General features: G+C 37.1%; 1 protein-coding gene across 7 annotated transcripts in view; it reads right to left on the bottom strand.

The window, feature by feature from the left end:
• UNC13C (unc-13 homolog C) overlaps nt 1-14,347 on the bottom strand; it is a 228,027-nt gene that overhangs the window by 164,109 nt on the left and 49,571 nt on the right. The window contains exon 1 of one of the 7 annotated variants that reach the window (XM_054215060.1): nt 4,926-8,607. The exons of 5 other annotated variants lie outside the window; for them this stretch is intronic. In XM_054215060.1, the coding sequence (XP_054071035.1) occupies nt 4,926-7,890 (2,965 nt within the window). In that variant the 5' untranslated portion in view covers nt 7,891-8,607. Of the gene's footprint in view, nt 1-4,925; nt 8,608-14,347 lie in introns of those variants that run through there. One more of the 7 variants, XM_054215059.1, reaches the window with a different exon arrangement.

Below are 14,347 nucleotides of genomic sequence, written 5' to 3'. Positions count from 1 at the left end.
CAAACGTTAGCATCACTTTTCCTCCTTCAGGCATACACAAAATAAGACTCTATTACTACTGATTTCTAAGTTCGTTCTTCAGTCGGACACTACTAAACATAATACAAATCTTTCCTATAGAACAATAGAAAATCCACTTTCATCCACATGTTAAAGCGGCAGCTCCCAACCCTGGCCTCTATAACTTGACCTGTCACTGTTTGTATGTATAGAGTAAGATGAGCTCACCCATCTTGACACCATAAATGATTTACAGGCTACTGGGAAGGGATGCCATCCAGAGGGACCTGGGCAGGCTTGAGAAGTGGGCCCATGTGAACCTCATGAGATTCAACAATGCCAAGTGCAGGGTCCTGCACCCAGGTTGGGGCAACCTGTGGTATCAGTACAGGCTGGGGAATTAAGGGATAGAAAGCAGCCCTGAGGAGAGCAACTTGAGGGTGTTGGTTGACAAGAAGCTCAACATGGGCTGACAATGTGCACGCGTGCACTCACAGCCCAGAAAGCCAACCGTAACCTGGACTGCATCACCAGCAGCATGGCCAGGAGGTGATTCTGCCCCTCTACTCCGCTCTGGTGAGACTCACCTGGAGTACTGTGTCCAGCTTTGGGGCCCCCAACATAAGAAGGACATAGACCTGTAGGAGCACGTCCGGAGGAGGGCCACAAAAATGACCAGAGGGATGGAACACCTCTCCTATGAGGACAGGCTGAAAGAGTTGGGGTTGTTCAGCCCGGAGAAAAGAATGTTCTGGGGAGACCTTATAGCAGCTTTTCAGTACTTAAAGGGGGACTACAGGAAAGACGGGACAAACTTTTTAGTAGGGTCTGTTGCGATAGGACAAGGGGTAATGGTTTTAAACTAAAAGAGGGAAGATTTAGACAAGGTAGAAGGAAGATTTTTTTTTTTTTACAACGAGAGTGGTGAAACAGTGGCCCAGGTTTCCCACAGAGGTGGTAGATGCCTCATCCCTGGAAACATTCCAGGTCAGGTTGGATGGGGCTCTGAGCAACCTCATCTAGTTGATCACGTCAGGGGGATTGGACTAGACGGCCTTTAAAGGTCTCTTCCAACCCAAACTATTTGATGATTCTACTCTATGGCAGAAAATTCAGACCAAAGGCTTTTTAAAATCTGACCAGTCACCAAATGATCAGTCAGATCTTCATCAACTAGATCAAGAAGCTATTGCTTGTAAACTACCATTCATAGAAAGAGTCAATATTATTAAAAGCAACTCAGAAGAGCGCATGCAACTCTGGAAGCTTATCCAGAGTGACAGTTTCATCAGGAGAGAGAATGATACTTATTCTAAGGCACCTGTAAAAGATAACAAGATAGGGATGGAATGAAAGAACCCACTAGGGAAAGCTAGAAAATAACAATAGAGGAGTGGAACAATAAATAAAAGGGTATGAGTTATTTTCAATTACAGAATACAAAGAAACAAACCATTGGCTAGCATTTCTCTGATATTTTTCTAAAAAGCCTTCAATCCTTCCATTAATATACATGCATCATCACAATGCCTTACAGAATGTCCTTACAGAACTTTAAATCCAAGGATTATTCACGTACTGCTCACGTCTCCTCTCATCCATATACCCTATTACTTTCACTCCAGTATATCTCCAAAAACACGTTGTAATAAATAATACATAAGCAATCAGTGCATAGCGTATTTTTTCTCTCCAGCTAGAGACAGAGAATAGGACTATCTGATGGGGCTCTTGTGCACAAATAAATTATTTATATATCAAAGTTTCAATGACCTTACCTCATGTGTTACTAGAATGAAAATAATAGCATTCTAAACCTTTCTTTTGTACTAAATTGAAGAAATAACACTACCATATTACCTGGCTATATCTCTGGCTGGCCAGATTACTGTCTACCTGTTCCTGCCTACATGTAGAGATGAAACAATTCATTAAACAATAGATTATGCGTTGGTTATATAATGAAGACTAATTCAAGGAACTTGATCTGCAACTAGTACTTTTCCATCCACAAATAAGAAATCAGAAGTTGACTGTGAATCAGTTATAGAGGTAAGAGACAAAAAAAAATAATTCATAAAAGTAGTGTAAGCCCTACATCAGCTATTAGTCACTCTTCTTTAAAGGTATTACTGCTCCTGTAAATATTGAAAGGAAAATACAGTTCCCCAAACCACTGTTTGCTTAAATGATAAATTAAGTATTGTGTGGATGTGCATGAATCCACGTAAATAAGAGGGGACAGGTTGTGGAAACTGACAGGCTACAAACTGTACCTTTTGTGTGTTTTGTAGAACTCCTTTTAGAACTGATTTACAAAATGTTGTTTCCTATACTAAATCAAAATTGCTCTGCAATTCAAGTAATAAACAGAAGTTAAACATGTTTTGTCTTAGAGGATAAACTGACATTGAGAAGACATCCTTCTTCAAAGACTGCATACAAAGTATTCAAAAAAATGCATTTCCTTGTCACAGAACAATTGAGGCTGGAAGGGACCTCCAGGGGCCACCTTGTCTAACAACCCTGCTCAAGCAGGGTCACCTAGAGCAGACTGCCTAGGACCATGTTCAGATGGCTTTTGAATATCTCCAAGGACAGAGATTCCATCTGTGGATTCCGTTATCTGTGAATAGACCGTCTATAATATCAGTCATCTAGCTCATTGAAAGTAAAATCATGAAAGATTTGACTGCAATAATGCTGCATGTCACTCAGCAGAAGTAGTTTTTCATGTAATGTATTCTTTTCGTAGGCTACTCCAGCTAGGAAATATTTTTGAAAGCTTTAAATTCTGAAGAATTGTTAGGTGTTCTGCATACATCAAAAGGTAAAATATTATATTCATCCATTAGATATAAAACATGAAAGACTTAATAAGTTAATAATGGTTAATAAGTATTGTCAGGTATGCTACAGACCTGAAAATATGTTTGTAACTAATCAGATGGTGACTGCTGAGGCAGAATCCCTGATGGAAACACATGGCCTCCCTGTTGGGGTTGAAGATGAAGTATGAAGAGAAAACAGAACTGTTATTCAAGAGTCAATACATACTGTTTCAGAGTATTCTGAAAAAGTAGTGTTGCAGCAGTTCATCTGTAAATTCCCTTTGACTTCTTGCTGTAGTCCCTTCTCCTTTATTTCAGTGGGAACAAAAATGGAGGTCCTAGTTTGACATCTTACAACCATGCAGACACTTTATGCCCCATAGACTACACCAAATAACACGTTTTCATAAGCTTTCCTTAGGGTAAACTGGCTTCTCTGTAAATATAGTATAAGAAATGCTTCAGTAATTCAGAAGAAAACAATGTCAACCGACTAAGAGATTGAAAGAGGTCTTTCACCTGCTGAGTTAAAGGAAGAACAAACACACTTAATTCACAGAACTGATTGCATGGGATGTAATATCAAAGATAGTTCTCATTTTCTAACAGCCTCTGTTATTTAATAACGTATACAAATGTACAGACTTTAAATAGTGGAACCAATTTGAGTTTCACTATTTGTATCTTCCCTGTGTGCTTTCTTTAATTAGGCCCTCAGACCTTTATATTCCTATTGTACAACAATGACTAGGTAAAATGACTGTGGCCCCCCGCTTCCATGCCTCAAAAAATCATGAAAAAGTAATGAAAATACTAGTTTTGCCAGCTATTTCTTCATACATACACCATCTAGTGTCTAACACAGTAATGTAGAAAAACATCTGCAAAAGTAGTTGTCCATGTACAAAAGAAACTGTATAGCAGCTCAAGCTTTGTATGCTCATTACTACTAAATACAATCTTTTGCTGAAGGCACAATCATTCATCTTTAAAATGAATGTATGAGATGATTATTTTATTTTTTTTCAAGGCAGATAAAGAAAGCAAAGATTCAGTCAAGGTGACAATTACCATTTGGCCAGCTATGGTAATTACATGCTCCCAATTAAATGCACATGCAATATTATAACGTTAGCATTACAATGTATGTTAATATTGAAAATCACCATATTTATGTATTACTAGAGGTATTAGTTATGTATATGACTGTCTGATTTGAATTATGCCACAGAAGATAAAGATCGTGAATAAATCTGTGTCAGCACCCTCTGTGAGTTAAGTTCCTTTCTACCGCCGTTTCATACATGGATGCTACCATTTACAATCCACCTCTCTTTCCTCCCTACCCTTCTCTTCCCTTTTTTGGGGACTGACTACTTGTTTGAGGGCTTAATGGGAGTACAAATAAGGACAGGATTAAAATCATTTTAGACTTGCACCCTCACAAGTACATAGCAAGTTATAGGTTGCATAAAGGGTGCAGAACACTGCTCATCAGGAAGGATCACAGAACAGTTTGGGTTGGAAGGGACCTTAAAGATCATCTAGTGCCAACCCCCTGCCATGGGCAGGGACACCTCCCACCAGACCAGGCTGCTCAAAGCCCCATCCAGCCTGGCCTTGAACACCTCCAGGGACAGGGCATCCACAGCTTCCCTGGGCAACCTGTTCCAGTGCACCACCACCCTCAGAATGAAGAACCTACCACACCTTGAAAACTGTTAAAGGAAGCAATGCAATATATGAACACTCTGGATTACTCCTGTGAATAAATTTATAAAGCTATAAGAAAACCAAGAACATTGTACTGTTTAGTTCTTCTTATAGGATTTAAATCTTGTGAAATTTAATTTTCAAGTTACTGAAATTCAAAGCAACACAACTGCTTATAAACATGTTTGACTAAATATATTCAGAAAATTCCTTCAAAACAAACTTGTAAAATATTAGCCTTTTGACTTCCATGGGACTATTTCACCCTAGGAACAAACCTAGGGATAAACTGAATTTTTGTCACCAAATTCAGTGGAAGCAGGATCAGAAATTAGCGTCCAACAATGTTTTACTTAAAAGACAATATTAAAATACTATTACCTCCAGCAAGGATCTTTTCTTCCAAATCATTCATTTGTTTCTTATATGCTTTTAAAGCAGCTTCTTTAAATGACGGTCGTATTCTTTTTTTCTTTGGAGTTTCAGTAAGCATCTCTGGGACATTCTGATTTTCATCTTCCCTTACTTCTATGTCAGCAGCCATGTCACTTTCAACTTCCAATATCTCTTCACTGATCACACCGTCAAAATGCGTGTCATATTGCTCCTCTGGTAGTATTGCATATGGGGTTTCATAGGAAGGCTGCACCAGTTCATATTCTTGGATCTGCTCACTAGTTTCACTACTGTTAGTTCTATTTTCTAGTTTAGCAAGGACTTGTTCCATTACTTCTACATAGTCTGTTTCATTCTCACCAGGTGGTTCAATTAAGTCTTCCTCATATTCTGCTTTGTAGCAATAAGGCTCAGCATAAACATCAGAATCAAGTGTTGTACTTGATTCATTTGCAGTAGACTGAGATAAAGTTCTAAGTCTTCCCATGAAAGATGATCCACTGTCTTCATACCCACTTAAACTCTGTGTACTTTTATTCCAGACTACTTCTAAAGCTGACTTAGCACGTTGAAGCGTAGATCCAAATTTAGGAAAGCTGAAAGTCTTATCAGACAGATCTATGCTTAATCGGCTATGCCATGATTTAGGGGCTGTTTCTTCCGAGTCATCGCTTGGTAGTTCACTCTGACTTCGGTACATCATAGGCAATCTGTTTTGATTCTGATAAGAGGAAAGAGAATTTGTTTCCTGATAATCATCGTATTGACCAGTCCACTGACTTTGTGATTCACTGTCAAGGCCTGGACATGACGGAGAAGTACCATCAAGGGTAAAATCATAGCTTTCCGTATCATACTGGAGGTCAGAACTTTGGCACTTTCCAAAATCTGTCTGTTGATCTGAAGGGCTGCTCATATCATACACAAAAACTTCCTGCGTGGATGAATCTAGGCCCAAATCTGCCCCTTGTTGCAACTGATTCCAGTCTTTCCATGGGGAAAGATCATCACGTAAAGAAAGCTGAGAATCACTATAGTGGCTTCTGTCTCCAGATGCACATACTATTCCATTGCTTACGCCACTGTCAACAGTTTCTGTGTTCTCTACTTCATTTTGCTCTGGATACTGTTGCATATCTTGGACAAAAGTCTGTTCCTGGGAACTGCCATACCAGTTTGTAGAATCATCTTGCCTTCGCTGCCAAAGTTCTCGATCGGAGGAAGACAAGAGTGAACTGCCATTTGTTCTGCTAAAATACTGATTTTCTGAAAAATCCTCAGAGTAAGACTGACACAATTTTGAGAAATCTGACTCTGAACGGCTAAGTTTTGGTGTTGCAAAGTCATTCTGTAAATGCCATAAAGGAGTCATGTCTGAATAATAGGTTTTTGATTGTTTTTCCATGTTGTCAAATTCTGGTGACTGACTGCCATAATTTCTTCTGTTTGAAAAGGTGCTATTGTCAGCAGTTCTATTAAGGTCTTCAGTATTTGGGGACTCAGTATTCCCCTTTGTAGTGCTTGTTTTTATCTGAAGTGCTGATTTAGATATCTTTGCGTAACTGTTCTTATTTATATCTGATTCCAAGTCTTTATCACTGTCAGGTGACTCCCAGTCATGCATTTTAGTTTTCGTCTCCACAGTTAAAAGCTTCATATCCATACTCTCGTATGTCTGAGAGGAAGGTAGTCCTCTTTCTTTTTTGTCTTTTATGTCATGGGAAAATATGTCTGTAGAAATTCCAATGCCAGTTCCCTTAAGTTTATAAGACTTTTTTAAAATCAAATCTCTCTGTTGTGATGACTCAAAGTAAACAAGAATGGGTCTTGGCTTTGCATTTGGACAGTCTCTTTGCTGCCCCAGTCTTTGGGCAAACTCAATTTTAATAGTACTTTGTGCCTCCGAGAACCCCATTTTATCTATCAATATTTTGTAAACTATGTTTTCAGTTTTTTCAAGCCTCTCTTCAGGCACATTTAGAAACCTAAGGCTTGCTTTGTTTCCTGGATGGCCTATCTGTTTAATGTAGTCGTGTATGTCCCGAGTTTCTCTTCTGGACTGTACAAATCCAGTTCGCAATTGTTCAATTTCATTTTGTACAACTTCTACGCTACTAGAAATTTCGTCAATTGATTGTTTCAGAGCATTAACATGCCCTCTCAGTTCAGAGAGTTCTGTTTCAATTTGACTTATTCCCTGAAGCTCTTTAAAGATCATTTCCATAACATCATGGGTTTGACTAATACAACCTGTCGAACTAAAGCCAGGTTCAAGAGTATTTGATTTCTGGTGACGGCCAGTTCTGTCTAGAGATTTACTTCTTAAGCCCCATGTTTTCTTCCATGTACTTAGTTCTGAGTCTGATGAGACACATTCTTGGCTCTTCTTCCATTTCCTTAGCTTTCGTAAAGCTCCCAGCTTCAGTGTGTGTAAAGTGCGTTCTCCATCAGAACTTCCATCAGATGGTGCAAGGCTGCTTAAGCTTTTTCTGTTGCGTCTCACAGGCATTGTGTGTGATAAGTATTCGTTTTTCTTGCTATTGCTTTTTACTTCACTTAACGACTCAGAATATGAACTGTCATTTGAAGACAGATCTTGAACTATATCTTCATCATTACTGTTTGTTACAAAAATATGCTTTTGCAGTCCATTGGCAATAGCAACTCTGTAACTGAATGTTGGAGAAAGTGAAAATTCTCTATTACTTTCCTCTTCTTCAGTTGATAAGTTACGAGCAGATGGACACTTGGCAATCTTTTTAACGGTGCTTTTTAAAGTATTCGAAAATTTTGGATTCTTTGTTTGTCCAATCTGAGTTAAGTCTTGTTCCTTTTTGCTCTGACAACTCTCTTTCCTTTTTGTACTATTTCCCGATTTCTTTGTAAACATTCCTTTGCAAATCTTATATAAGTAAGATGAGATCAGGCTCTTTAAGAGGGCAGAAACCATGGAGTGTAATTTATATTAATCTGTTTCCACAAAACACAATTTTTGTTCCAAACAAGTATTTGTATCTCCAACAGGATCATCAGCAAATATTTCATCAACAGAGACTATAGACATGTAAACTGCTGATGCTCATTTGACAGCAGAAAAAAAAATAATAAAAAAATCACACATCTGCTTGTTTGAAACCAAATCCTGAAGGGGTTTTGTATGTCTTGCAAAATCTCACTCTGTAGCACATGGTTTCCTGAAGTGTCTAAAAAGAAGGGAATGACATTACAATGTTTGCCAAACAAACTTATGATTCAATAATACTTATATTGCTTTAACTGGGTTACAATGGAAACACAGAGCAGTTAAGTATTTATTTATACTTTCCCCATAACCATCTGAACAGAATTTTTCATGAACGACTGAAGCTGAAAACAGTTCTAGGCAAATATTTTTAACATAAATGAATCAGCTATACTTATTTACAGGCTTCTTTGTCCAGTTTAATTCTCTGAGTTTAACTCAGATATTTGGTATTAATGCTGTCTACTTTTTTTCAGAGTAATGACATTTCAATTTAGATCCATATGATATACAGCACCGGTCAAAAAACCAACAGGGGAACAAGTTATTACTAGCTAATAAAATAGAAGTAGAAAGGCCTCTCTTGATTCATCTTTGGAGCAAGGCAGGATTCTGCGCAACAAATCAGTACTGTATTCGTAAAGTACTGTTCTGTCTTGAGATTGAATTATGCGCATGGCTATGGTTTGAGAAACGGATGCTTTCTTTTTATAACAGATTTTAACACGTTCTGGCAAGCCAGGATTTAAAGGGGGATACCCCTCCTTGGTTTCTCTTCTTTAAGAAAAAAAACAAAACAAATGTATAGAAAGTTACAAAAAATCATAATGGCAACTGATGGAATGTTCTCATCCAGGTTACTAAGTCTTACATTGTTCTGATCACAGAAAAAAAACACCAAAAGCCTACACAAAACAAGAGGAAGGCGGAGAAACAATATAATTTACAAGTCTCAGGAGAAAACTAGGTGCCATTAAAAAAGGAAAGCAATTTGGAAGAGTAAGAAAAGATTTCATCAGGTACCTGGAAGCTTCTATTCCATAAAACAAAAGCTTGTATTCCATAGAAACACAGTCAACGTATTTTAAACATATACACCTACTTTTTTGTACAGCATATCATTGACCTCCCAGTCTCATAGTTGCAGAACAAAAACAGGATCTCAGAAAAATCCAACAAAGAAATAGTTCTTAAAATGGACGTTTCAGTTTCTAAATCAGCTAAAAATTCTTTGGCAGAATAAGAAGTGTATTTAGATACAGGGTATATGAAAATTTGCTCTGTGGTGTCTTAAGGGGAATAAAGGACATGAACTGTCCTCCTTGTCTTCAAGCAGTATGGAACTGTATGAAACATTATGATCCCCTCATCTCATCCACCTCAAGATCTGGTCTTTTCATTACAGAGTTTGTCTTCACTGACCTTACTATTATACTCTTGTTATGGTCAATAATAAACACTAGCTACTGATTCATAGTGAAGCAGCAAAATGCACCACGTTGAATAGAGCCAAAACAAAGCTGGTAAAAGCCTGGTTGGCTTCTGGAATCCTGGAACAGAGGATGTAAACAGACTTATTTCTTTTCCAGTTATAAGAAAAGCACAAGAGTGAGCAGAAAAAGAACAGACAATATTCTTCAGCCTTCCTAAAGTTGCTGTCTGTTATTTTCCAAAAAGTGAAATATTTGTGGCACATGAATCACATTTTTAACATATATGCATCAGCACAGCTCTTGTGACTTCTCTTTCTTCCAGGCTTACGCCCGAAGTCAAAGTATTAAGAGTGAATTAAGAGCAAGCAATGTTTGGAAGGAAAAGAATGCTCAATGAGACTGTATGCGATTTTTGAGGCATGCAAATAGTATCTCTCAGAATATTACAAAGCTCTCACTAGAGCCAAGGCTGCCTCGTTTTCACATATTATTAGTAGAGAAAGGAACCATCCTGGGACACTTTTCCAATATCAAAGGCATGTTTCAAGATGTAGAAACACTTGTTAACCATTCAGCCCTTACACCGAATGTTTGTAACCATTCGTTGAACAAGACTTGAAGCGTGACTGCCTGCCTCCTCTGCCCACACAATCATAGCTTTCTAAGTGCCCTCTTATACAAACTTCACTCAGATGACTTGGACATACTTCTCATTGAAAAGACTTGAAACCAAAAACCTATAAACAAGCTAAAAGGCTTGTTTACTGGCTCAGCCTACAAAACATCAAGAAATAATGAAGTTATCATTGGAAACTGGAACATTTCCATTCATTTTAAATAAGGTTTAATCCTTCTCTGTACAAGAATCTTGATTTCATAGCCAGCCATATATATTTGTTTTATCCAATGCCTAACCTATGCTTTTTATCAGGAATAACTGAAAGTACAAATAGCTGCAAATTCAGTACTCAAATTTATTTAAACACAGTTTCTGACAATGCCATAATAAAAGTGGTACTGTTACAAACAGACACAGATATGCTAAATGGAGCAGATTTATTTTCTCTCATGCGAGTTCCATTCCATCTCAGCTATATTAGTCATATGATCTGTTCATCAGTTTACAGCCTACAATTGCTCTGTCAAATACTCCTTTTCTAAAATTGTATGTCTAAACATGGAATCAAGTTTGAGTCCTTACAGGTCTCATCCATTTCTTTTTTTTTTTTTTTTTTTTTTAAATTTGCATTGGGTTGTTCTTAACATTTTAAATCAGGGTAGGTTAAAACTCTAGGAAATAAGGAACAGTCTTTTGAGAAGCACATAGGACTACGTCAATTATGTGAATGAGCTGCAAGTTGTCATCCAATGATTTTCTGGATTTATCCAGGTCTCCCAATAAACCATCACAACCCCTTTTTTTATTTTCACTTTGCTTGCTTATTGACTTAAATAAATTTATATGATAGAAGTTGAACAGAGATGGGTTAACCCATTCTAAACATAAGGAATCAAGTTGAAATGTTACAGCAGTAAAGTACAGACTTGATGCTAGATTATTATAGAGCAGAAAACTAGAAAGTGTTACAGATTCTGAAATTAGAAAGAAAATAAATTGCTAGTGGGTTCCTTCTGTACAGAAAGGACACAATAACACTTCCTTCAACTTTTTACCCACAGCAAGTCTGAATATAGACTTTTGTCAATCAACTTGATGGTGAACAGGTAATTTGGATTGATTTCAAGGATACTGTTGATAACAAAGCATTGTCAAAATAAAACTTGTCAGTTGGAGGCATTGAGTATAAAGGACCTTATTCCAAAGTCTAAAACTAATGTGTCAGGTAGAAAGGGGGTGGAGTGGGCTGTATTAAGAATGTTAGCTTTTTAAATAGTGCAAGCAGTGTATTGTAGTTATATTTCTGAACACCACATTCCCACATTTTTTTCATTCTATCAAATCCAGCCCTCTATTTTTATAAAGAAAGAAAACTGAATCATCCTAAAAAAACCCCTCAATATTTAAAAAGAATGGCTAGACCACTGCTGACCTTCTGTTCAAATCCCAATGAATGAAGCTGTAGATCAGCAGCCCTCTCCATTCAGAGGTAGCTCTGTGGATGCAGACTGTCCCCTCAAAAAAGCAAGAAACAGGCAGAACCATAGCCCTGCTTCACCTTTACGCTATTTATCAACTACAAGGGGCCTGTGTGTATTGGAAGGGCACATGGAAGAAGATGAAACTGAAGTGTAGTCTCCCTCTGTAAAAAGGCAGTTTATGTCCAGAACACCAAGACACTAGGGGAAAACAAAACCTAACCAAAGTGTCTTTTTCTGCAGCAATGCCACTCTGCAATACTGCTAAAGTAGTCACTACTGCTTATAGCAGCAACATCTATTTGTGATATGCAAAATGCTTCGCAGAAATTAATTAATTACACATGACAAACAAAATGTAAACAATGCACTTTGCAGTTGCAGAAACCAAGGCTAAGAGAGGTTCTCTTACTATCAGGAACATAAGGAATCAATAACAGAATAACTAGAATTCAGATCTACAGATTTCTCTAGTATGGTCTTTCACTTGTCTTATGGTCTTCTGGGAATAAGGTTATCCTGACATATAACTGCACCTACCATCAGTGTATGTTTGTTGGGCAAAACCTATGCTACCTTTCTTCAGACGAGCATAACTGTGTGTAGTCCAGATTGCTTCATGAGTTTACTATAACAGCAGCATTATACTGACAATCATCTCAGATGATCTAATTCAGAAGAACTTAATGTGAAACAATTATCTGCTCCTTTATATTCTTCTTAAATTCTCCGTATATTCTAAAATACTGACATTTTTGATCTGTGTTATCAGTGAGTCTCTCAAGGTAAAGTGATACTCATCTTAATCCTGCACATGCTACTTACATGACCTGCCTGCAGACTCCGGCAAAGACAAAGACAACAGCAAGAAAGTAGTTCTGCTTTCTCTTTTGGATAACTACTCTTTGTTCCAGGAATTCCTCAGGTTTTCACCAGCAGAGTTTTACCCTATCCTATCACCCCCTCCAACGTTCACATGAGAGCACGGAGTGCTATCAGCACTCTCTCCTTTTGGCTAGAAAGCTATTCCTATTGTCCATCAGTATCATTTGGACACTTCACTATATCTGCTTATTTAGCTGGTGATATTTCTTTATGGATCCTGCTTTTAATGTATCTAACCACCATCAAACACATTGCCTTTCTATTTATGGGGAATGTTACCAATACAACTAACCGCCAAACTGCTGTTTCAACCCCCAGCCTAAAGAGACTACAATCTGCTTATTTTTTAACCCACAAGGCCTACTCTGCTGTCCTGAAGAGCTTCTCATCAAGTACACTATAGAATCTAAATATTTAACAGTCATATTGCAAGTCTGGTCATTCATAGCTGTTACTTATCTGTTCTTTCAGCATACAACTTATTCAAGTTTAAGGATAACAACAGATGCAAGTAGCACGTACTTAAAAATTACTTTGGCTCACTGTGATTTAGAACAGTGTCTGAAACAGAAACCATATATAGAACATCACATATTAGTGAATTAACTCAGTTGTTTAACAGTTATTTGCTTCTACTTTATAATACATAGAAGCACACTGTCTTCAGAACAGCTTATAAGAAAATGTACATTCCCAGCTAGCTAGCATGAGTAATTATTCTGTAGACAAAAGCTGTCTTCACTGCTCCCCTACTGCTAGGACCACTATGGGAAAAGAGAGGATTTTTTTTGTAGTCAAAGATGTTTTTTCCTCAATTGCTGTTGAGGATGGACATGAATTGAAAAAAATAAAAACTCGATTTTGCAATAATTTTTTCTTACTTTTTTAGTTACATTATTCTCCGCATCTTTGTGTGTTTTCGTAATATTTGCATTCCTCTGAAGTCTTGTTACAGCAACTGTGAGGCTAAAGCTGCCAATCAGTTATTTACAAACTACTAATAAAATTGTTGAAAACATTTAGAAGACTACTTATTTCTTTAGAAACGATTGTGTAATAGGGTATTTATATTACACATATGTGAAGATTATATTTGAAGCAATTGTCCTTAAAGGACAATCACCTTGACTGGAAATCCAAAAAAAAAGGAAGAGATTTGCCAAATATAGTAGATTAATACTTAAATGTGAAGAGCTACTGAACTATCCTAAAGTTAAAATGTGGTCCATTTGGAGAGAAGCAGTTAGATTAGTATAGCATAGTTGAATATATTAATGCACACAAAATTAAGAGACTGCGGATGATTTGGAACACAGCTTCAATAGTATTTGGCTAAATGTACTAACCTTTTTTTCTTTAATGTTTCTAGTTGTTTCCTCAACTTCTAAAATGAAAAGAAGAAAAAAAGAGACTATAGTGCATAAATAAGGTGGCAAGAGTGAACCTGAGAGTCCTTTTACCCCTTTTTACTGTTGTATTGGATTGTAGTGGATGTATTACAGCTGTATATATGATGTATGCTGTCCTACATAAATTTATTTTTAGTCAACACTCATTTCAAAAGCTGCTAAGATTTTGAGATACTTCCCTTTAATAGTCCATTCCTATTTAAATGAAGGCTACAAAAGGAATGGAAAACCTGGAGAGAGAAAAGTTATTTGCTGACAATATGGGGATAATGGTATTTACTAAGTCAGTACTAGGCATATTAGCTTCTGAGTTAGACTACTACATACGTGCTATTATGTCAGATAACCACAAACCTACAAAAGATTTATTGTATGGAGTACAAAATAATCAGAACCTATTTAATGCTTTTAAAAAAAATAGAAAGCATCAACATGCATTTGTCCAAATCTCAGCTTTGTCCTTAATTTTGTGTTTTAATTAGAAGTTTTTCTTTAGAGCATCATATGCTGAGAGCTTAAGTGATTTAATTTACACTGAAGCATAACACATATGCAGAAGAT

The sequence above is a fragment of the Rissa tridactyla genome, chromosome 9 (genome assembly GCF_028500815.1).
Source record: "Rissa tridactyla isolate bRisTri1 chromosome 9, bRisTri1.patW.cur.20221130, whole genome shotgun sequence".
NCBI classification, from domain to species: Eukaryota; Metazoa; Chordata; class Aves; order Charadriiformes; family Laridae; genus Rissa; species Rissa tridactyla.
Note: the sequence above shows the minus strand (reverse complement) of the source record. Positions and strands in the feature narration are given on the sequence as shown.